Source organism: Notechis scutatus, chromosome Z (genome assembly GCF_049901735.1).
Source record: "Notechis scutatus isolate UNSWTSFEM ecotype Mainland chromosome Z, rNotScu1.2, whole genome shotgun sequence".
In the NCBI taxonomy this organism is placed as follows: Eukaryota; Metazoa; Chordata; class Lepidosauria; order Squamata; family Elapidae; genus Notechis; species Notechis scutatus.
The window spans coordinates 96231728-96248744 of record NC_142025.1 but is presented as its reverse complement, the minus strand read 5'-3'; the positions used below and the strand labels follow the sequence as shown (position 1 = coordinate 96248744).

General features: G+C 38.3%; 1 protein-coding gene across 3 annotated transcripts in view; it reads right to left on the bottom strand.

Moving 5' to 3' along the window:
• KCNH4 (potassium voltage-gated channel subfamily H member 4) overlaps positions 1 to 17017 on the bottom strand; it is a 73075-nt gene that overhangs the window by 23220 nt on the left and 32838 nt on the right. For 2 of the 3 annotated variants that reach the window (XM_087946349.1, XM_087946351.1), the window contains exons 6-11: positions 14861 to 15018; positions 11516 to 11717; positions 8705 to 8899; positions 8084 to 8283; positions 3530 to 3779; positions 994 to 1208 (exon numbers count right to left, since the gene is read on the bottom strand). In XM_087946349.1, coding sequence (XP_087802475.1) covers positions 994 to 1208; positions 3530 to 3779; positions 8084 to 8283; positions 8705 to 8899; positions 11516 to 11717; positions 14861 to 15018 — 1220 coding nt within the window. The remainder of the gene's footprint in view (positions 1 to 993; positions 1209 to 3529; positions 3780 to 8083; positions 8284 to 8704; positions 8900 to 11515; positions 11718 to 14860; positions 15019 to 17017) is intronic. The other variant, XM_087946350.1, reaches the window with a different exon arrangement.

Below are 17017 nucleotides of genomic sequence, written 5' to 3'. Positions count from 1 at the left end.
AGACCAATATTCGAATACAGCTCATCAGTCTGGAACCCACATTACGTACCTGATATTAACACAGTTGAGAAAGTCCAGAAATATTTCACAAGAAGAGTTCTCCACTCCTCTACTCGTTGCAGAATACCTTATGCCACCAGACTCGAAATTCTAGACCTAGAAAACCTAGAACTATGCCGCCTTCGATCCGATCTAAGTATAGTATATAAAATCATACATTGCAATGACTTGCCTGTCAATGAATGCTTCAGCTTCAGCCATAACAACACAAGAGCACACAATAGATAGAAACTCAAGGTTAACCGTACCAAACTTGATTGCAGGAAATACGACTTCAGCAACAGAGTGGTCAATGTCTGGAATACTCTACCTGACTCTGTGGTTTCTTCCCCAAACCCCAAAAACTTAGACTGTCTACTATTGACCTCACCCCTTTCCTAAGAGGTCTGTAGGGGGCGTGCATAAGCGCACCAACGTGCCTACCGTCCCTGTCCTATTGTTTCTTTTATTTTTCTTATATGTACCCATTTCATGTATTCATAACTATATATATACTTATACCTATTATCTTGTAAGCGATTGACAAATCAAAATAAATTTAAAAAAATAAATGAATTCCTGCTGTTCTAAATAAAAAGGGGTTTCTTCTCCCAAGTAGGTTGTTGAGTTGGGTTCATGAAGGCTGGGTCAAAACAACCACAAAGTTGTGAAGGCTGAGAAACACCGAACTGCATATTTATGGTAACTACACTGAGTTTGACATGAAATAAAATGTAATCCCCCTTTCTGTTCTATTCCCATAAGACTGTAAAGACAAAATGAAAAGGAAGCAGAGAACTTTCCATTATACATAGAAGAGCCCTTCCAGCATGGATTCTAGTGGCTTGGACAAAGAAAATTCCTGCGGAAGTCAAATGATCTTCACTTGGAATGACCCACTCTGCCAGGACAAAGAGCAAGAAGCATAGGGAAATGTCATCCATATCTACCTACCTCAATCTCACTACCCTCACGTAGGTTGAAGGTGAGGTCCTGCTGGATGTCTGCCATGAACTTAGCAGAATATTCAGGGTACAACTCCAGAACCTCAAAAAGTCCACGTAGGCTGATGTATTGGAGGTCACAGTAGGTCAGTGCCTTGACGTCTGCATTGGTCTTGATGACTTGGTCTTTACTGGGCAGGTCAGCACCAATAAGATCTCCTTTACCTATAAAAAGTCAATGTTTGGGATATGTATGAGTGGGTTGGGAGGCAGAGAGGTAATTGCTGCCTCTAACTTTGTATACTCCAACAATACTTCAAAGTCATAGAATGAGTGGCTCACAAGTTATGCAAAGCCATCAAATAATTTGCTTGGTTTTCATTTAGAGTTTTGGACTATCCTCTGTAATATGTAAATCATGGCTGATGACTTAATGGAATGTGTGAGCTTAGGCCACATTCCATAGTTAAATCAGTTTATCAGAAAGTACGAATGCAGACACACTGTCTTGACCTTGGGACAAGAATTTTCCCTGCTGAAAATGGATTGTTTTGTTATTCTTTCTTTTTGATTTTTCAAGATTTTTGATTTTATAATAATTGCAATGACCCCAAATTGCCTGCTTTCTTAATTCCTACCACTCTTTTCCATAGTTATGGCAAACAGATTTATATCTGGTATTTACCTTTAGTGGAAAATATTTATTACAATTTCATTTTTACAAAAAAGAGGAAGCAAAACAAGAAACAAGTTTTCATCAAATTGTATTCATTTTTGGTTCCATGTAGTAGATCCCCAAAGCACTGAAAACTTGGGTGGGAACATCTGACATTCTCTTATTGTACAGAAGACTTTCCTAAATATGGCTTCTTCTCACACCTGGTGATGCCGGCTAGGAACCCTGGACATTACTCTCAACACATTTGGAGACTGCTGGCACTCAGAATCAATTCTGAAATTGACCTTTTGCTAGATGGTGACTAAGTTCACATATCATGCTAGCTACAGTTTATTTAAACAAGGTGTATTGAATAAGCACCAATGGACTGGATTCACACATCCATTTCTGAAACTACTGCCCAACAAGCCACTCAGATTTTCTCTTTTAAATGACTTTTCTAAAGCTAGACAGATTTCCCAAGCCTTGTTCTGTACTTGTTAGAGAATATAAATATCTAAAACGAATACCTAGCACACACTTGTTGTTTTGTCAAAGAGTTAATCCATAGTTTAACCATTTTGTGAAGTTCACTTATCAACTCAGCTCATCATTCAATTACGCATTCAATAAGTCTTTCACATGGCATATTAATATGCTTTCTCCTCTTCTTGAATTGGGAGGAAAGTATATTGATATAAACTATGCTGCCAACAGAGTCAACATAGATTACCATAACCATAGATTAACAACAAACCAAGTAATTTTGCTGCTTGGACACAATTTTATGTGGGGTAGCTCCAAAGCAGTTTCAACTGTGCTCTCTAGTTGTCACCAGCTAATGGAGGGGGGACCACCTGTTGTATCTCACCTGTTGTATCCCTGAACATGGGAATTTAAGCCTTACTTTTTTTTATTTATCATTTTTGTCCCCTACAAAAATATCTGCATTCTTCTGACAGGATTATCAGTCTTCTGGAGAGAGAGAGAGAGAGAGAGAGAGAGAGAGAGAGAGAGGGAGGGAGGGAGGGAGGGAGGGAGAGAGAGAGAGAGAGAGAGAGAGAGAGAACACCTGATTTTCCCCTCTCTCTTTATGTTAGAATATCAAACTTCCAGAAGTTCTGTAATTTTGTCAGAAAAATGAGTGTCTTCTATAATGATACCATACATCATCTCCCTAGCCCCAAACCTGTCTGGGTGATCAGAAGAGCAACTTTGGAGTATAGAGAAAGAAAGCCCAAATCCAAGAGCTCTCAGTACTATTTTGCCTCTGGATCTCTTTTCCTTCTCCCTCTTGGAATTAATTTCCTCCATTAATCATTTTTCTTGGTTAAAAAGCCTCCGCTCTCTCTCCCCTGCTCTATCCCATGTTTATAGAAGTCTATCTCACTTTCTCTACCTTATGATCTCTGCAGTGCATGGATGCACACCCACAAACATAACATCAGATGTAGCCATAGAAAAATTGGAGGAAAAAAGATCTGGTGTCTGGTCTATCTCACAATCAAAGCCAAAAGAGTCAACAGCTGGATGTGGAGATGTTTCTGCAGCAATCTTGTAGGATCAAATGAATGTTGGACTAACAGCAACTTTCCCCCAAGATGTCATAGATAGTCCGCGGGGGAGGATTTTGTATCAAAAGAAGAAAGGAAACACTGCTTCTAGATTGAAATAATGGAATGGACTTAGTGGGTTTACAATAAGAGGGTGGCAATGTCATGAGGAACATGCCCCTGGAAAAACGGTTTCATAAAATATCTTTGTGCTAAAAGGAAATAAGAACAAGCTCCAAATCAGGATCATTGTTTAGTCCTCATTATTCCCTGACCCAAGAACTATCACTTCCCTGTCTAAATGGATGCTGTATTGATTACTTCCTGAGCCTTACCCAAAATGGCCAGCACAATGTTGTCCTTGAGGACTTCAAAGGATCCCGAGCATACAAAATAATTTGCTTGCAGGGCATCTCCCTGACGTAGTAAATACTCGCCAGGTGCACAGAATGAGGTCTTGATGTGCAGGGATAAAGCCCGCAGGCAGCCACGGCTGGCACTCTCAAACAACGGCAATTGCAGGATATCCTTGTTCAAGTGCATAGCAATGTCAGCCCGTAATTCATCTGGGAAATCATGCAGCAGCTACAGAGAAAAGGCAAGAAGGATGCTTTTGAGTTTCATATCAATAAAATTTACTACTACACTAGTGTTTCTCAGCTTTGGTAGTTTTAAGATGTGTGGACTTCCTTTCCCCAAACTGTCTAGCGAGGGCTGAGGAATTCTGGAATTTGGAATCCACACACCTTAAAGTTGCCAAGGCTGAAAAACAATGCTATGCCGTAAATTCCCATTGTGCCAAGTTTTAACTTCCATTACTTCCAGCCTGTTTAAACTATCAGTTGTCCTCTCTCATCAGTTGAGGCCAACTCATTCATTTATCAATGAGATGATTGATAGACAATTGTCATATTTTTGCAATGGCAGCTGGAATTAAATACAGGCGATTCCATCATTCTTTTCAGAATATCATCTAGATCAGGCTCTTTCTTTCACTGAATCATATCTAACTGATGATATGTTAAATCAACCTTTCCCTTCCCATGTGGCCATTGCTGAAAGTTGAACACACATGCACTGGGTGGGAAAATCTGATACATAAATCATTGTTACTCTTTAAGACCTGTTCTTAAGCTTGATGGGTTCTATTTTACCTTTCCTTCCACCTCCCTCCTCCTTTTATACTGAGAGGGAGTTTTTTTTAAAAAAAATGTTTGCCTTTAATCCATTTTTCATATGACAGATGGGATTGAAAGTGCTTTAAATAAATGAATAAGGAGCAGCTGATTTTATTCTCCCTTGTGTAGGGTTGATGAAAACTATGAAAAGCCTAAGAAATATAAACCTATAGTCCAGAATCCAAGAAATGGGGATGGTGAAAACTTGGGTAGGGATATAAATGTTGGAGTCTGGTAATTCATCATGAAAAGAAAATGGCAAGAAAACCCTGCACAGATAGATTAAATTTCTGAAGCTAAGAAGAGAATAACCTGTCACCTATTCATCTCTTCACCTTGAAAAACTCTTTCTTTTGGAAAGCCCAAATATCCCAAGATTTTAGATATTTGGCTTTGATCAGAAGAAAATTGGAAAGGTAAGGCAAAGAATTTGGGAAGTTTTGTCTCCTCAAAAAAGAACTCTGAAGTGGGGTGCAGGTATGGGAACAACTCCTCTGGAAGAAAATCTTTTAATTCTTCTTGCTGTTTTCCTGGTCTAAAATCCCTCTCTCAAAAGATGCTTTCACTCCAGGTAAAAAATGCAACATTTCTTCTCCACTACAATTGCTCTAAGCCAGTGTTTCTCAACCTTGGCAGTTTGAAGATGTGTGAACTTCAGCTCTGGGAATTGAAGTCCACACATCTTCAAACTGCCAAGGCTACGAAACGCTACTCTGAAAGCAAAATTAAAGTCTACTTTGTATTCTTGAACTTTGGGTTAAATCCTGAGATTTGGCAATTTCATTTCTAAGCTTTTTATCTTCTGTTTTCATTTTCTCTCTCATGTTTCCAAAAGTAGGGCTTTGTTTAAATTATGCCTACCTCAGACATTTTTAAAAAGCCAAGGTTCAGGTAATAATTTCTTTCAAAAAATAAATGTTTCTATTATCCAGACAGAGTTTGTTTCACAGTTACTATAATGCAAACTGATAGTAGAGTCTGGGCACATTAAAGGAGGCTAAAGATTGTTGTGCTGATGTGGGAAGAAGTTATTTTGTGCAAGCTATATTAAAATAAACCAGTGATGTGCACGATACAGGTGAAACTCGAAAAATTAGAATATCGTGCAAAAGTTCATTTATTTTAGTAATGCAACTTAAAAGGTGAAACTAATATATGAGATAGACTCATTACATGCAAAGCAAGATAGTTCAAGCCATGATGTGTCATAACTGAGATGATTATGGCTTGTAGCTAATGAAAACCCCAAATCCACAATCTTAGAAAATTAGAATATTGTGAAAAGATTCAATATTCTAGGCTCAAAGTGTCCCATTCTAATCAGCTAATTAAGCCATAACACCTGCAAAGGGTTCCTGAGCCTTTAAATGGTCTCTCAGTCTGGTTCAGTAGGAATCACAATCATGGGAAAGACTGCTGACCTGACAGTTGTGCAGAAAACCATCATTGACACCCTCCATGAGGAGGGAAAGCCTCAAAAGGTAATTGCAAAAGAAGTTGTATGTTCCCAAAGTGCTGTATCAATGCACATTAATAGAAAGTTATGTGGAAGGGAAAAGTGTGGAAACAAAGTTGCACAAGCGGCAGGGATGACCGCAGCCTGGAGAGGATTGTCAGGAAAAGACCATTCAAAAGTGTTGGGGACTTTCACAAGGAGTGGATTGAGGCTGGAGTCAATGCATCAAGAGCCACCACACACAGACGGATCCTGGACATGGGCTTCAAATGTCGTATTCCTCTTGTCAAGCCACTCCTGAACAACAAACATCAGAAGCGTCTTACAAAGAAAAACAGAACTGGTCTGTTGCTCAGTGGTCCAAAGTCCTCTTTTCTGATGAGAGCAACTTTTGCATCTCATTTGGAAACCAAGGACCCAGAGTCTGGAGGAAGAATGGAGAGACACACACTGCAAGATGCTTGAAGTCCAGTGTGAAGTTTCCACAGTCTCTGTTGATTTGGGGAGACATGTCATCTGCTGGTGTTGGTCCACTGTGCTTAAGTCCAGGGTCAATGCAGCCGTCTACCAGGAGATTTTGGAGCACTTCATGCTTCCTTCCACAGATGAGCTTTATGGGGATGCTGACTTCATTTTCCAGCAGGATTTGGCACCTGCCAACACTGCCAAAAGCACCAAAACCTGGTTCAATGATCGTGGGATTACTGTGCTTGATTGGCCAGTAAACTCACCTGACCTGAACCCCATTGAGAATCTATGGGGCATTGCCAAGAGAAAGATGAGAGTCATGAGACTGAACAATGCAGAAGAGCTGAAGGCCGCTATTGAAGCATCCTGGTCTTCCATAACACCTCAGCAGTGCCACAGGCTGATAGCTTCCATGCCACACCGCATTGAGGCAGTATTTGCTGCTAAAGGGGCCCAAACCAAGTACTGAGTATGCATGCTTATACTTTTTAGAAGTCCGATATTGTTCTATGTACAATCCTTGTTTTATTGATTGCATGTAATATTCTAATTTTCTGAGATTGTGGATTTGGGGCTTTCATGAGCTGTAAGCCATAATCATCACAATTATGACACATCACGACTTGAACTATCTTGCTTTGCATGTAATGAGTCTATCTCATATATTAGTTTCACCTTTTAAGTTGCATTACTGAAATAAATGAACTTTTGCACGATATTCTAATTTTTCAAGTTTCACCTGTAAGTAGTGCCTTTCTCTAGGGTTTAAAATTCATATTAAATTACAATATAAACATTTTCTTTTATAAGATGGTGTATCATTAGTATTTAACACCACATAAGTTATTTAAGATGTATAAAGATATGTCAAATGAATGCTGGAAGTGTAAAAGTGAAAGAGGGGACCTTTTATCATCTATAGTGGACATGTGATAAAGAAAAACATTTTTGGAGTATGATTTATATTTTAATTAAAAAAATGAAAATGGAGATAAAAATGAAATCAGAACTTTTTTTCCCTTTTGGGTTTAATGGAAAAAGAATTGGAGAAAAAAATTGGAACTTTGTTATTATGTATGTTGACAACAGCAAGACTATTATATGCACAAAAATGGAAAGATGCTTCAATTCCTACTATGGACGAATAGTTGCAGAAGTTGATGGAATTGGCTGAAATGACAAAATTGCCCACTTTGATTAAAGAAAAGAACATAAGTACTTTTGTTTCCACATGGAGACCGCTTCTGAACTCCGTGCTTGATGTGGAAAAGAATGAAACTCTGACTTTGGGTTTTACCAATTAGACTAACAGATCTTTATAGAAATAGCTTGTTTATATTATTATGAAAAAGCAAAAGTTGTGATTTGATGTCAATGACTTATTTTACTGTAAAAGAGAGTTTTCAAAGTCAGTGCTTCTTTTTCTTTTTTTTCTAACCCTTTCTTCCCCGCTGCTTTCCTATTTACTTTGTATTTTACATTACTTTATAACTCAATGAAAATGTTAATTGTGGAAGTGAAAAAAACAACAACAGTGCCTTTCTCTGAATTTGTAGCATTTCAGTAGCAATCTTTTACTTCCTAAATATTTCACAATTATGGACTCTTCCAACCCATCAAGTCCTATTATACTGACTTGATATTTTTGAGATGGTGAAATCTGCTCCTTCTTGACAATAAACAGATCACAAATTCAGGCCTCTTAAATTCATGCTGTCCTCTTTAGCCATTAAACAATGTTCCCTTGCAATCGCCCTCTAGAAAATTCAGGGAATGACTTGCCCCACCTCATTTGCATCAATGCCATTGTTGACAGACCACGTGGTCTGAAAATATTCCAGCATACGCTGTTTGAGCTGCTGGGGTAGGCGGTGGACACGGATGAAGTCCTTGAGATCCTTCATGCGGGAATGATAGAGGGACCGTCGTGAATACATGCGTTGTATGATGGCTGTCACATTGCCAAAGACCACAGCGTGCATCAGAGCTGAAGCAAGGAGGAGAACGGAGGATAAACATTTATTTGGATGTGGTGAATGACCCTTCTCATAGGAGCCCTATTTTCAACAGTTACAAGACCTGCTTCAAGGAAAGGCCTGCAAAGATGGCATGAAAGGAATAGTCCTTCCCTATTTTTTTCCTCTTTGCTAAAACAGAGTTATATAATGTTTTGGATCATAGAAGCTTAATTTAACCATTGAGATATACAACTATGATGCAACTTAATAGCCCTTCCCTTTCTCATTGACTTTTTCCCCCTCACAACTATCCTTGCACAGTTGAAATCATGTCTGAGAATTTGGGAGTTGTAGTCCAAACATCTAAGTTGGAAAAGGTGGTTTAGATGCCAGTGCTTCCTATTAGGGCACAAGAGAAGAAATGTATGTCTGTACCCAGGATGTACTTACCACCAATAAGCATGGTGCAGATGGAAAAGATTTTCTCAGCATCTGTGTTGGCGCAGACATTGCCAAAACCTACGCTGGTCAGGCTGCTGAGGGTGAAGTACAGGGAGGCAATGTAGGCACTGCGGATGGATGGTCCACCCACAGAGATGTTGACATAGGGGGCCTCGATTCGTTTACCCAATTCATGGAGCCAGCCTGCTGGGCACAATGAGGGGGTTAATCCTCTAGGGTAGACAAGAGTTCAGTGATTCTATGGCTGGAGTCATTTTTAAAATTGAATTTGTTTGGCTTTGCCTTACCTTAATCTTTTAATTTATTTTTGTTTACATTATCAAAGAAAGCTTCTGATGATATAGAACTGGTTTACACATTGTTGTAAGTTCTGTTTATTTTTTATCATGGTTTGTAGAGTTACCCACAATAACTGGTTTTACACATACAAAGCCATGATTCATTTGATCATGGCTTCTTACAAAAACTACAATTGTTTGCATTCATACATGACAACCATATTGATAAAGTAAACATGTGAACACAGCCAGAAGTTTTACAATACTGTCCTAAATATAATAAGGCACCTTAGAACTTGAGATTTATAGGATGAAAGTGTCAGAGGTGTGCCCTAAACAATTTTCTTGTCAAAGCAGAATAACAAGTTAAATGCTAGATCATCAATCTTTTTTTTTAAATTCCATACTTCAATTGATCAAAGTGGGGAGGACTTCTATCATAATAACGTTTAGCATATGGAAAATTTTGACATACACCTTGCAAATTCCCATGCTACTCAGAGTATAGTAAAACTTTGATTCTCCAGATCATTCTTAAAAAACTGTATATCAATAGCAGTTAGACTTGTATACTGCTTCATGGTGCTTGTCATGCCCCCCCTGAGTCCAGTGAGGAGGAAGAGATAGAACCCTGGGTCATAACCATGCTTTACACACCTCTCTAAGTGGTTTACAGAGTCATTATAATGCCCCCAACATTCTGGGTCCTCATTTTACTGACCTCGGAAGGATGGAAGGCTGATTCAACTTTGACCCGGTAAGGATTGAACTCCTGGCAATGAGCTGAATTTCTGCATTCTAACCATTTTGCCACCATGGCTCCTTCCCCCCAACCCCCATCATCTTTTTTGCACTGATTAACCTATTTGATTACTAGGGAAAATGGTGAGGCATAAACAAGGGAAAGAGTCTTCATATGCTGTCCCTATATCCATTACTCATCTGGTCTATTGCTAGTATTGAACTAGTTATGAACAAGCAATTGCTAGTCTCTGGGTTTATGAGAGAATTAAAATTTCCCAGTCCCCCCTCCCTGCCTTAAGCTCTTTAAAATCTGTGGTGGTTGGTTTTTTTAGGTGAGAGTTTTCTATTTTCATGTATTTTTTTTAATAAATCTAGTTTATGTTCAAATACAGTTACTGTCCATTAGGATTCACCGATAATTGGTCTAAGCCATTTTCTTCAACAGAAGTATATTCCTTGAGATAATGATCCTGGGTTTTTTAGTGGGGTATCCTGCTACTTAATTACTCAGTATTCTTTCAATACTCTGCTTAAGTTCAGAAGCATGTTTTCTAACGAAGGCTTCTTCTGAGTTTGAATCTACAACTTTCAGATCAAGTAGATGTTATCTGCCCTAATAGTCCCTTAAACTAAGATTTGTTTATTTAAGTATTCTGCTCAAGTAATCTTGCAATGTAATATATATTGCCTTCCAGAAGACTATCTGGGGAATAATATTGAGTTAGATGAACAGCTTTATCATTGATTAATAAACTTTAAATTATATGTTGATGATTACTATCTGATTTGAAACTAAGATTAAATAATCTGACCAAGGGAAAGTAAATTGATTGATGTTAAAAATAATATTTGCTCCCCATTCACAAATAAACATGAAGCCACCAGAATTATATCTTTAGATTGCCATACAACCTACCTGTCCAAGGTTTGCCAGATAAATAAGGAAACTTGGACACCAATGCTTCATTTTAGGACCCATTCTGTCATTTAATCATCCACAATCACAGCATGCACATGGTGGAATTTTAAAAGCAAATTGTATAATATTGTTCCAATCTGCCCAAATATAATTTGGAAATACTGAATTCCAATATTTCTCTAATACCTCCAATCCCAAACATATACAATTTGCTTTTAATTGGTAAAAAAATAGATATAATTATTATATCAAAAATTATTACATCAAACTTTAATTGGGTCATAATAGCATATTGTTGATTGTATAGTAAGGCTGTAGTAGAATTTTATTTTGGGTATTTTATTTAACCATGCTCTAACTTGGCAACATCATTATAAGGCAATACTTCTGAAAGCAAAATCTATTATGACAGCCTTGCTCCAATATTTTACTCAAAATGAAAATTTGTTCATGTTTTTAATTCTAATATTGCATCTCAAATTTTATATGGAAATAGCTAAAGTCAGTGTATGGCATTCACCTACAACATTTGGAACTAATTATAGATATATTTTTCAACTATCTAAATAGGGAGCATGAAGTGCTTTTGATGTTACTGGCATTAATGTTCTTATGCTCCAAAGTTGCTTTTCCCTAGATTAAACCAAATATGTTGCCACAGTTTGGCACAAGCTTGGCAAAGATGGTTCCAAACCAGTGCCCTAAAAATGTTGCATTTCTTTCAAACTCTTTCAAAAGTTTAGATTCCATCTTGCTGGAATACAGAATGAATTCTGTGAAGAGATGTATTTGATTCTGTTTGGTGCAATGCAGTAGGATTTGTATGGCAAGGGCTTCCCAATCATACCCTAAGCTCACCAATGTCCCAGGTCACAGGGTCGTTGCTCTCTTGCCGGCCGATGACATACCAGATGCAAGCCATCCAATGAGCCAGTAGGGCAAACATGGACATGAGCAAGGTCAAGACCATGGCACTGTACTGGGAATAACGGTCCAGTTTCTGGAGCAAGCGGAGCAAGCGCAGGAGACGGACGGTCTTTAAGAGGTGTACCAGGTATGTCTGGGAAAGGTAGGAAGAGAAAAACAGATTGACATAAAGTGACAGGCCACTGGAACATTCAGCCACACTCCATCTGGTCAGAAAACTAAAGAAGTGATCACAGGTCAGTAAATTCATGCATAATATTAAACAATGTGGTGATTTTGGGTTGATGTATAAACTCAGCTACTATATTTTAAACCGTCATTTATTGTGCTTGTCTAAGAAATCGTGGACTTGTGGGATCCAAACACTACTTTTATAGTTTCCAACCCAATTTCATTTTACAATGTGCCCAAGCTCTTCTCAGGGATGGGTAGGGGAGAACAATGAGTTTATTTCTGGAGTATGGCTCTCACAACTCTTCCTATATATAGCACAATGTATAGCACAAATGGTACCACTGGACTAAAGCCAGGTCACCATCATCTGAAAGACAAGGTAAAACTGGCAAGTTTTGATTGGAAAGTGAGATACTGGACATCACTGATCCTCTTTTGCCCTCTGTGTCATAAGGTTTGCCAGCAAACTCATTAGCCAGGATTTATTGAAGACTTAGAGTACTTGGTCTTGATGGCATGAATATCTCAACATGCCCACCAAAGAGTTGCACCAGAGAGAGAGATGAAAGACAAGGAAGAAAGGTGCATCCAAAGTGAAGGAGCTAAAAGAGATGTGGGATTTGCCACAAGAAAAGAATCTAAATGGAGTTCAGTTAGAATCAGAACAGTGTCTATAACTACTCTGATATTCAGCTGGAGACATTTTGTCAGTTCAATGCTGAATTTCAAAATGTTCAACTTTTCTGATTTTTGTAGACACATATAAAACTTAGACTGCAATCATGGTGTAGATATATTATTAAAAAAGCCAAAGCCAGTTTTGCATTACTTTGCTGACTACTTGAGAAATATAAAAAACACTCTTCAGAGATTCTTGGATATGTGCCTAAAACTAACTATATTTCCATGATAGAAACAAGTGAATATATAGACAGTGATTTATTCTCCTGAGTACTAATCATTCTGTAACCCAGACAGTGTACTTGAGAACAAGAGGGAAATGTGAACAGTTCAGAAGACTTCAATTATTCAGAAAAATGTTGAACTAAAAGCTGTCTAGTTTAATACACATGCAACAATAATTGTCCCTTAACAAAATAAAGTGGGTCAGCAGGAAGAATGACGGGTTTTTTGGTTTTTTTTTTGCAAAAGTGTGGGTTGGTATGTCCCAATCATTACCACTTGAATCTCATTTCAAGAATCATGTTTACATCTTGTGTCCAATTATGTACTTGTGCTTCTATATAAAGCACACTAATCGAAGTATGTCCACTACTTGTTCAGATAATGTGCTGAATTAGTATAAAAAGCCTAAACCCCAGGAAGCAAAATGACCAAAAGTGGGACAGGGCTTTAGGAACAGCAGATACTGGTATTAGAAAAGAGAGAGCCTCATAGTTAAATTTTAAACTGGAGGACTGGGATTTTGCAAGAGTGGTAATTACTGTTTCAGTAGGATAGCTTCATGTGACAGTTTTTATTTTACTTTCTTTCACAGTAATAAGTCCCAAACCCAGTGGACTCAAATATCAAATGAGAGGAGAAGAATCTATACCAAACCTAAAACATACCATAATTACAAAAAAGCAAGGTTAAAGCCCTTATTAAAACCCAAAATAGGCATCAGCAATCAGCTGTGACTGAAGGAATAATGAAACAAAAGTTCTTGGCAGACATTGTTCCATAAGGTGGGTGCTATTCCTACCTTATGGAATGAGAGAAGGGTACAACCTCTCATCTCTGCGGAGATGAGAGACTTCCAGCAGGCCCTTTCTGCATCATGTCTGGCTGCGGAAATTCAACTCTGGCCAGATGTTGAGAGTTTTAGGTCATTTTTCTCCAACCTCTGAGACAGTGGTAAGGCTTTATTTTGGCCTTAATGGCAGTAGATTTTTCAGCTACTTCTAATAGCAAAATACAGTTATAAAATATACGCCTCCCCCAGAGCCTCACTTCCCTATACACTAGCCACATTCCTTAAAACTAAGTCGTTAAAATATATAGTTATCTGTCACATAAACTAATGATGAACTGATTTTTCAACTTAATTTTGACATAGCCAAAGGGATGTATCATATTAAAAGGGATGTGTTGGTAAATCCAGGTGAAATAGAGATTTTCTGAATAATATCATTTTAAAGGGGACATGAAAGTTGTTATGTCTAGTGAGGAGGGAATATGCCCAATGAGTATGAAACGCAGTGGGCTGAATGATAGAGGGGAAGAATGAATGAAGTGGAACACACTAAAATAAAAACATGGCAGGCAAACTGAAAGAACACCTGAATGGCAGCAGCTGCTTGGCTGCAGATTATCCCTGTCGTAAGAACTAATAACATGATCTGCTCTTCAAGAGCATTGCAATTAATGTCTGTAAGGACACTGTGTTTACTACTGTTGAAACCTTTAACACGTTCAAAGGATTTTTTTTTTTACCCATGGGTTACTAGATATTAGATACACTAATTCACACAATGGAAGAAGGGATGGTAAAGGTGATAGAATTGGCAAAGATGGCAAAATTGATTATTTTAATTAAAGAGAATAATCCATCTAATGTTTCTAGTGGAAAACCACCTCTGGACTTTGAAACTGAAAACAAAAGAAACTATAATTTTAGGTTAAGATGACTAGATTGACTTTGTTATAGAAATGGGTTGAAATAGAAAGTAAAGCAAAAGATTGAGGCTGTAACCTTTTTTTTGTATTCTGTTGCACTGAAAAAAGTTGGAAGTCACCATATTATTCTTCCTTTCTTTTTCTTTGTCCCTCTCTTCTTTTTTCTTTCTTGATTTTTGTTATTCATCTCATAACAAACTAATAAAAATATAAAATATAAAAAGGTCTTTCTAGATATTGATCCACCCACCCTTCTATATTTAAGCATTTACCATCATCTTAGCACCTTATCACGTGTATTCTACTTTACAGGAATAACATTCTTGACCTTGTACAATTATAAAGCATTTGATGATGGCTATGTGGCTTAAAAGCTGGTGCCTCTGAATGGGTTTCTCTTTCTGGAAATTCACCATTTGGCTGGGGCCTTTCTTATGGAGTACTTTTGCTCATTGCCAGGAGCAGGTGTATAGCATCACTCACCACTGGAACATTGAAGGCATAGAGGAGGTCAAAGGGCAAGGCTGCAATTAGGTCCACGAAGAACCATGTTGCCACATAGTGAAGGCAAATTGAACGCGTATTATAAACCACCTGGCCTGATTCACTAACATATGTGGTCCGAAAGTTCAAAACAATATCTGTCAAAAAAAGAGAAGGGGGCACTTACACGTTTGCCAATACCAATTCTCCATGACATCATGTTCTACAGGAAGAAGCATTTGATATGCAGGAGTACAAAGGGCTGTGGAAGATTAAATACCACAAAGTGCTCTGGGGGTAGCTGTTTATACCAGATGCATTTTTGCCCAGGAACACATGGCTGTTCTACCATATTGCCCAACTTGTCTAAGAAACTCATAAGTAGTAGAAATTGGAGTCTGTGCTTCAGTTTCTAGGAATCACAGCTTTATGGAATATTAGAATTCAATTCTTGGCATATTGAAATTTGTTCAACACATGTTTAATCCTCTATCAGTTCCCCCCAAATAGGGAATACTGAAAACATGGAGAATTGTGATACTGTGAAGATTCTCTAACAGAAAAGCCTCATTAAGTCCAACATTCAAATTCTATAGGGGCATCCTGGCTATTTGGGGTAATACTTGAAAGCATTATTCCATGGTCAAACATAGTATATTCTTGCTGCTCTCTGAGCTACCATTGCTTGTTTTCTTGCAGACGTTTCATTACGCTTAACTAGGTAACATCATCAGTGTTAGTAAGGAGTGCTGTCTGCTGTCAGTTTATATTCTGGTGACTTGTCTGCCTGTGTGGCTGGGGGAGGGATATTGCTTACTTGATTGTAAGTCTGAAGTTGACCTTGGAGTTAATCTATGCTGGTCTGAGTGCTGATTACTGGTGGAGAGGTGCTGGAGTCTTATTCTGTTGTGAGCTGGTTGATTGTCCTTTTTGCATAGTCTACAGATGTTGTTAATGTTTATGTGTCTATTAATGGCTGATTTGTCAGAGTGCCAGGCTTCTAGAAATTCCGTGGCATTTTTTGGACTTGGCCTGGTTTAGAATTGTCACATTTTCCAAATTGAAACTATGGTTAAGTCTGCCTATATGTTGTGAAATTGAATAATTTTCATCATGTCTTCTGACTGCCAGTTGGTGTTCATGGGTGCGTTCTATCAGTCTTCTACCCAGGGGTGGGATTCTACCAGCTTGCACCTAATTGCTAGAACCAGTTGTTAACATTCTAAACAGTTCAGAGAACCGGTTGTTAGAAGAAATTACTGGCCTAATCCTGTAATGAAGGCAGGAGGGAAACATTCTGGTGTTGCTTACAGAAACTGCCTCTCTGTTAACCCTTATTACATTCTTGGCAGGACTAGGCTTTCTGTCTCAGGAACTTTTCTGGAGTTATTTTTCCCTCTTTTGCTGGTACTTTGCTTGTGTGGAGTGACCATTCAAAGTTACAATGGCACTGAAAAAAGTGACTTATGACCATTTTTCACACTTACGATGGTTGCAGCATCCCCACAGTCATGAGAGGCCAGGCGAGGTGATGTGTGCCTCGATGTGAGTGATATTGAGTTGGCCACAACCAGCCAATAACATGACCACCAAGCCACACCCACCAACTAAGCCACGCCCACAGAACCGGTTGTTAAAAAATTTGAATCCCACTCCTGCTTCTACCTGTTTGTCCTACAGAGTGGTTTTTGCAGTTCTTACAATGCATGTTGTAGATAACTCCTGTTGTTGTTTTTTCCTGGGGTTGTTGGGTTTTGGGTTTGCTTAAGATGTTTTAGTTGGCTGGAGAAAAAGACTCCTGCATCTCTATACTACTAATCAGCACTTAGATCAGCATAGATTAACTCCAAGGTCAACTTCAGACCTACAATCAAGTAAGAGAGGGGTCTTCAAACTTGATAGCTTTAAGACTTGTGGACTTCAACTCCCAGAATTCCTCCTCCAGTCATGTTAGCTCAGGAATTCGGGAAATTGAAGTTCACAAGTCTTAAATTTGCCAAGTTTGAAGTTCCTTGAAGTTAAGCAATACCTCACTGCTTGCTCCCACCCACAAAGACAGACAAGCCACCAGAATATAAATTGACAGTAGACAGCACTCCTTACTAGCACTAATGATGTTACCTAGTTAAAGGTAATGAAACATCTGCAAGAAAACAA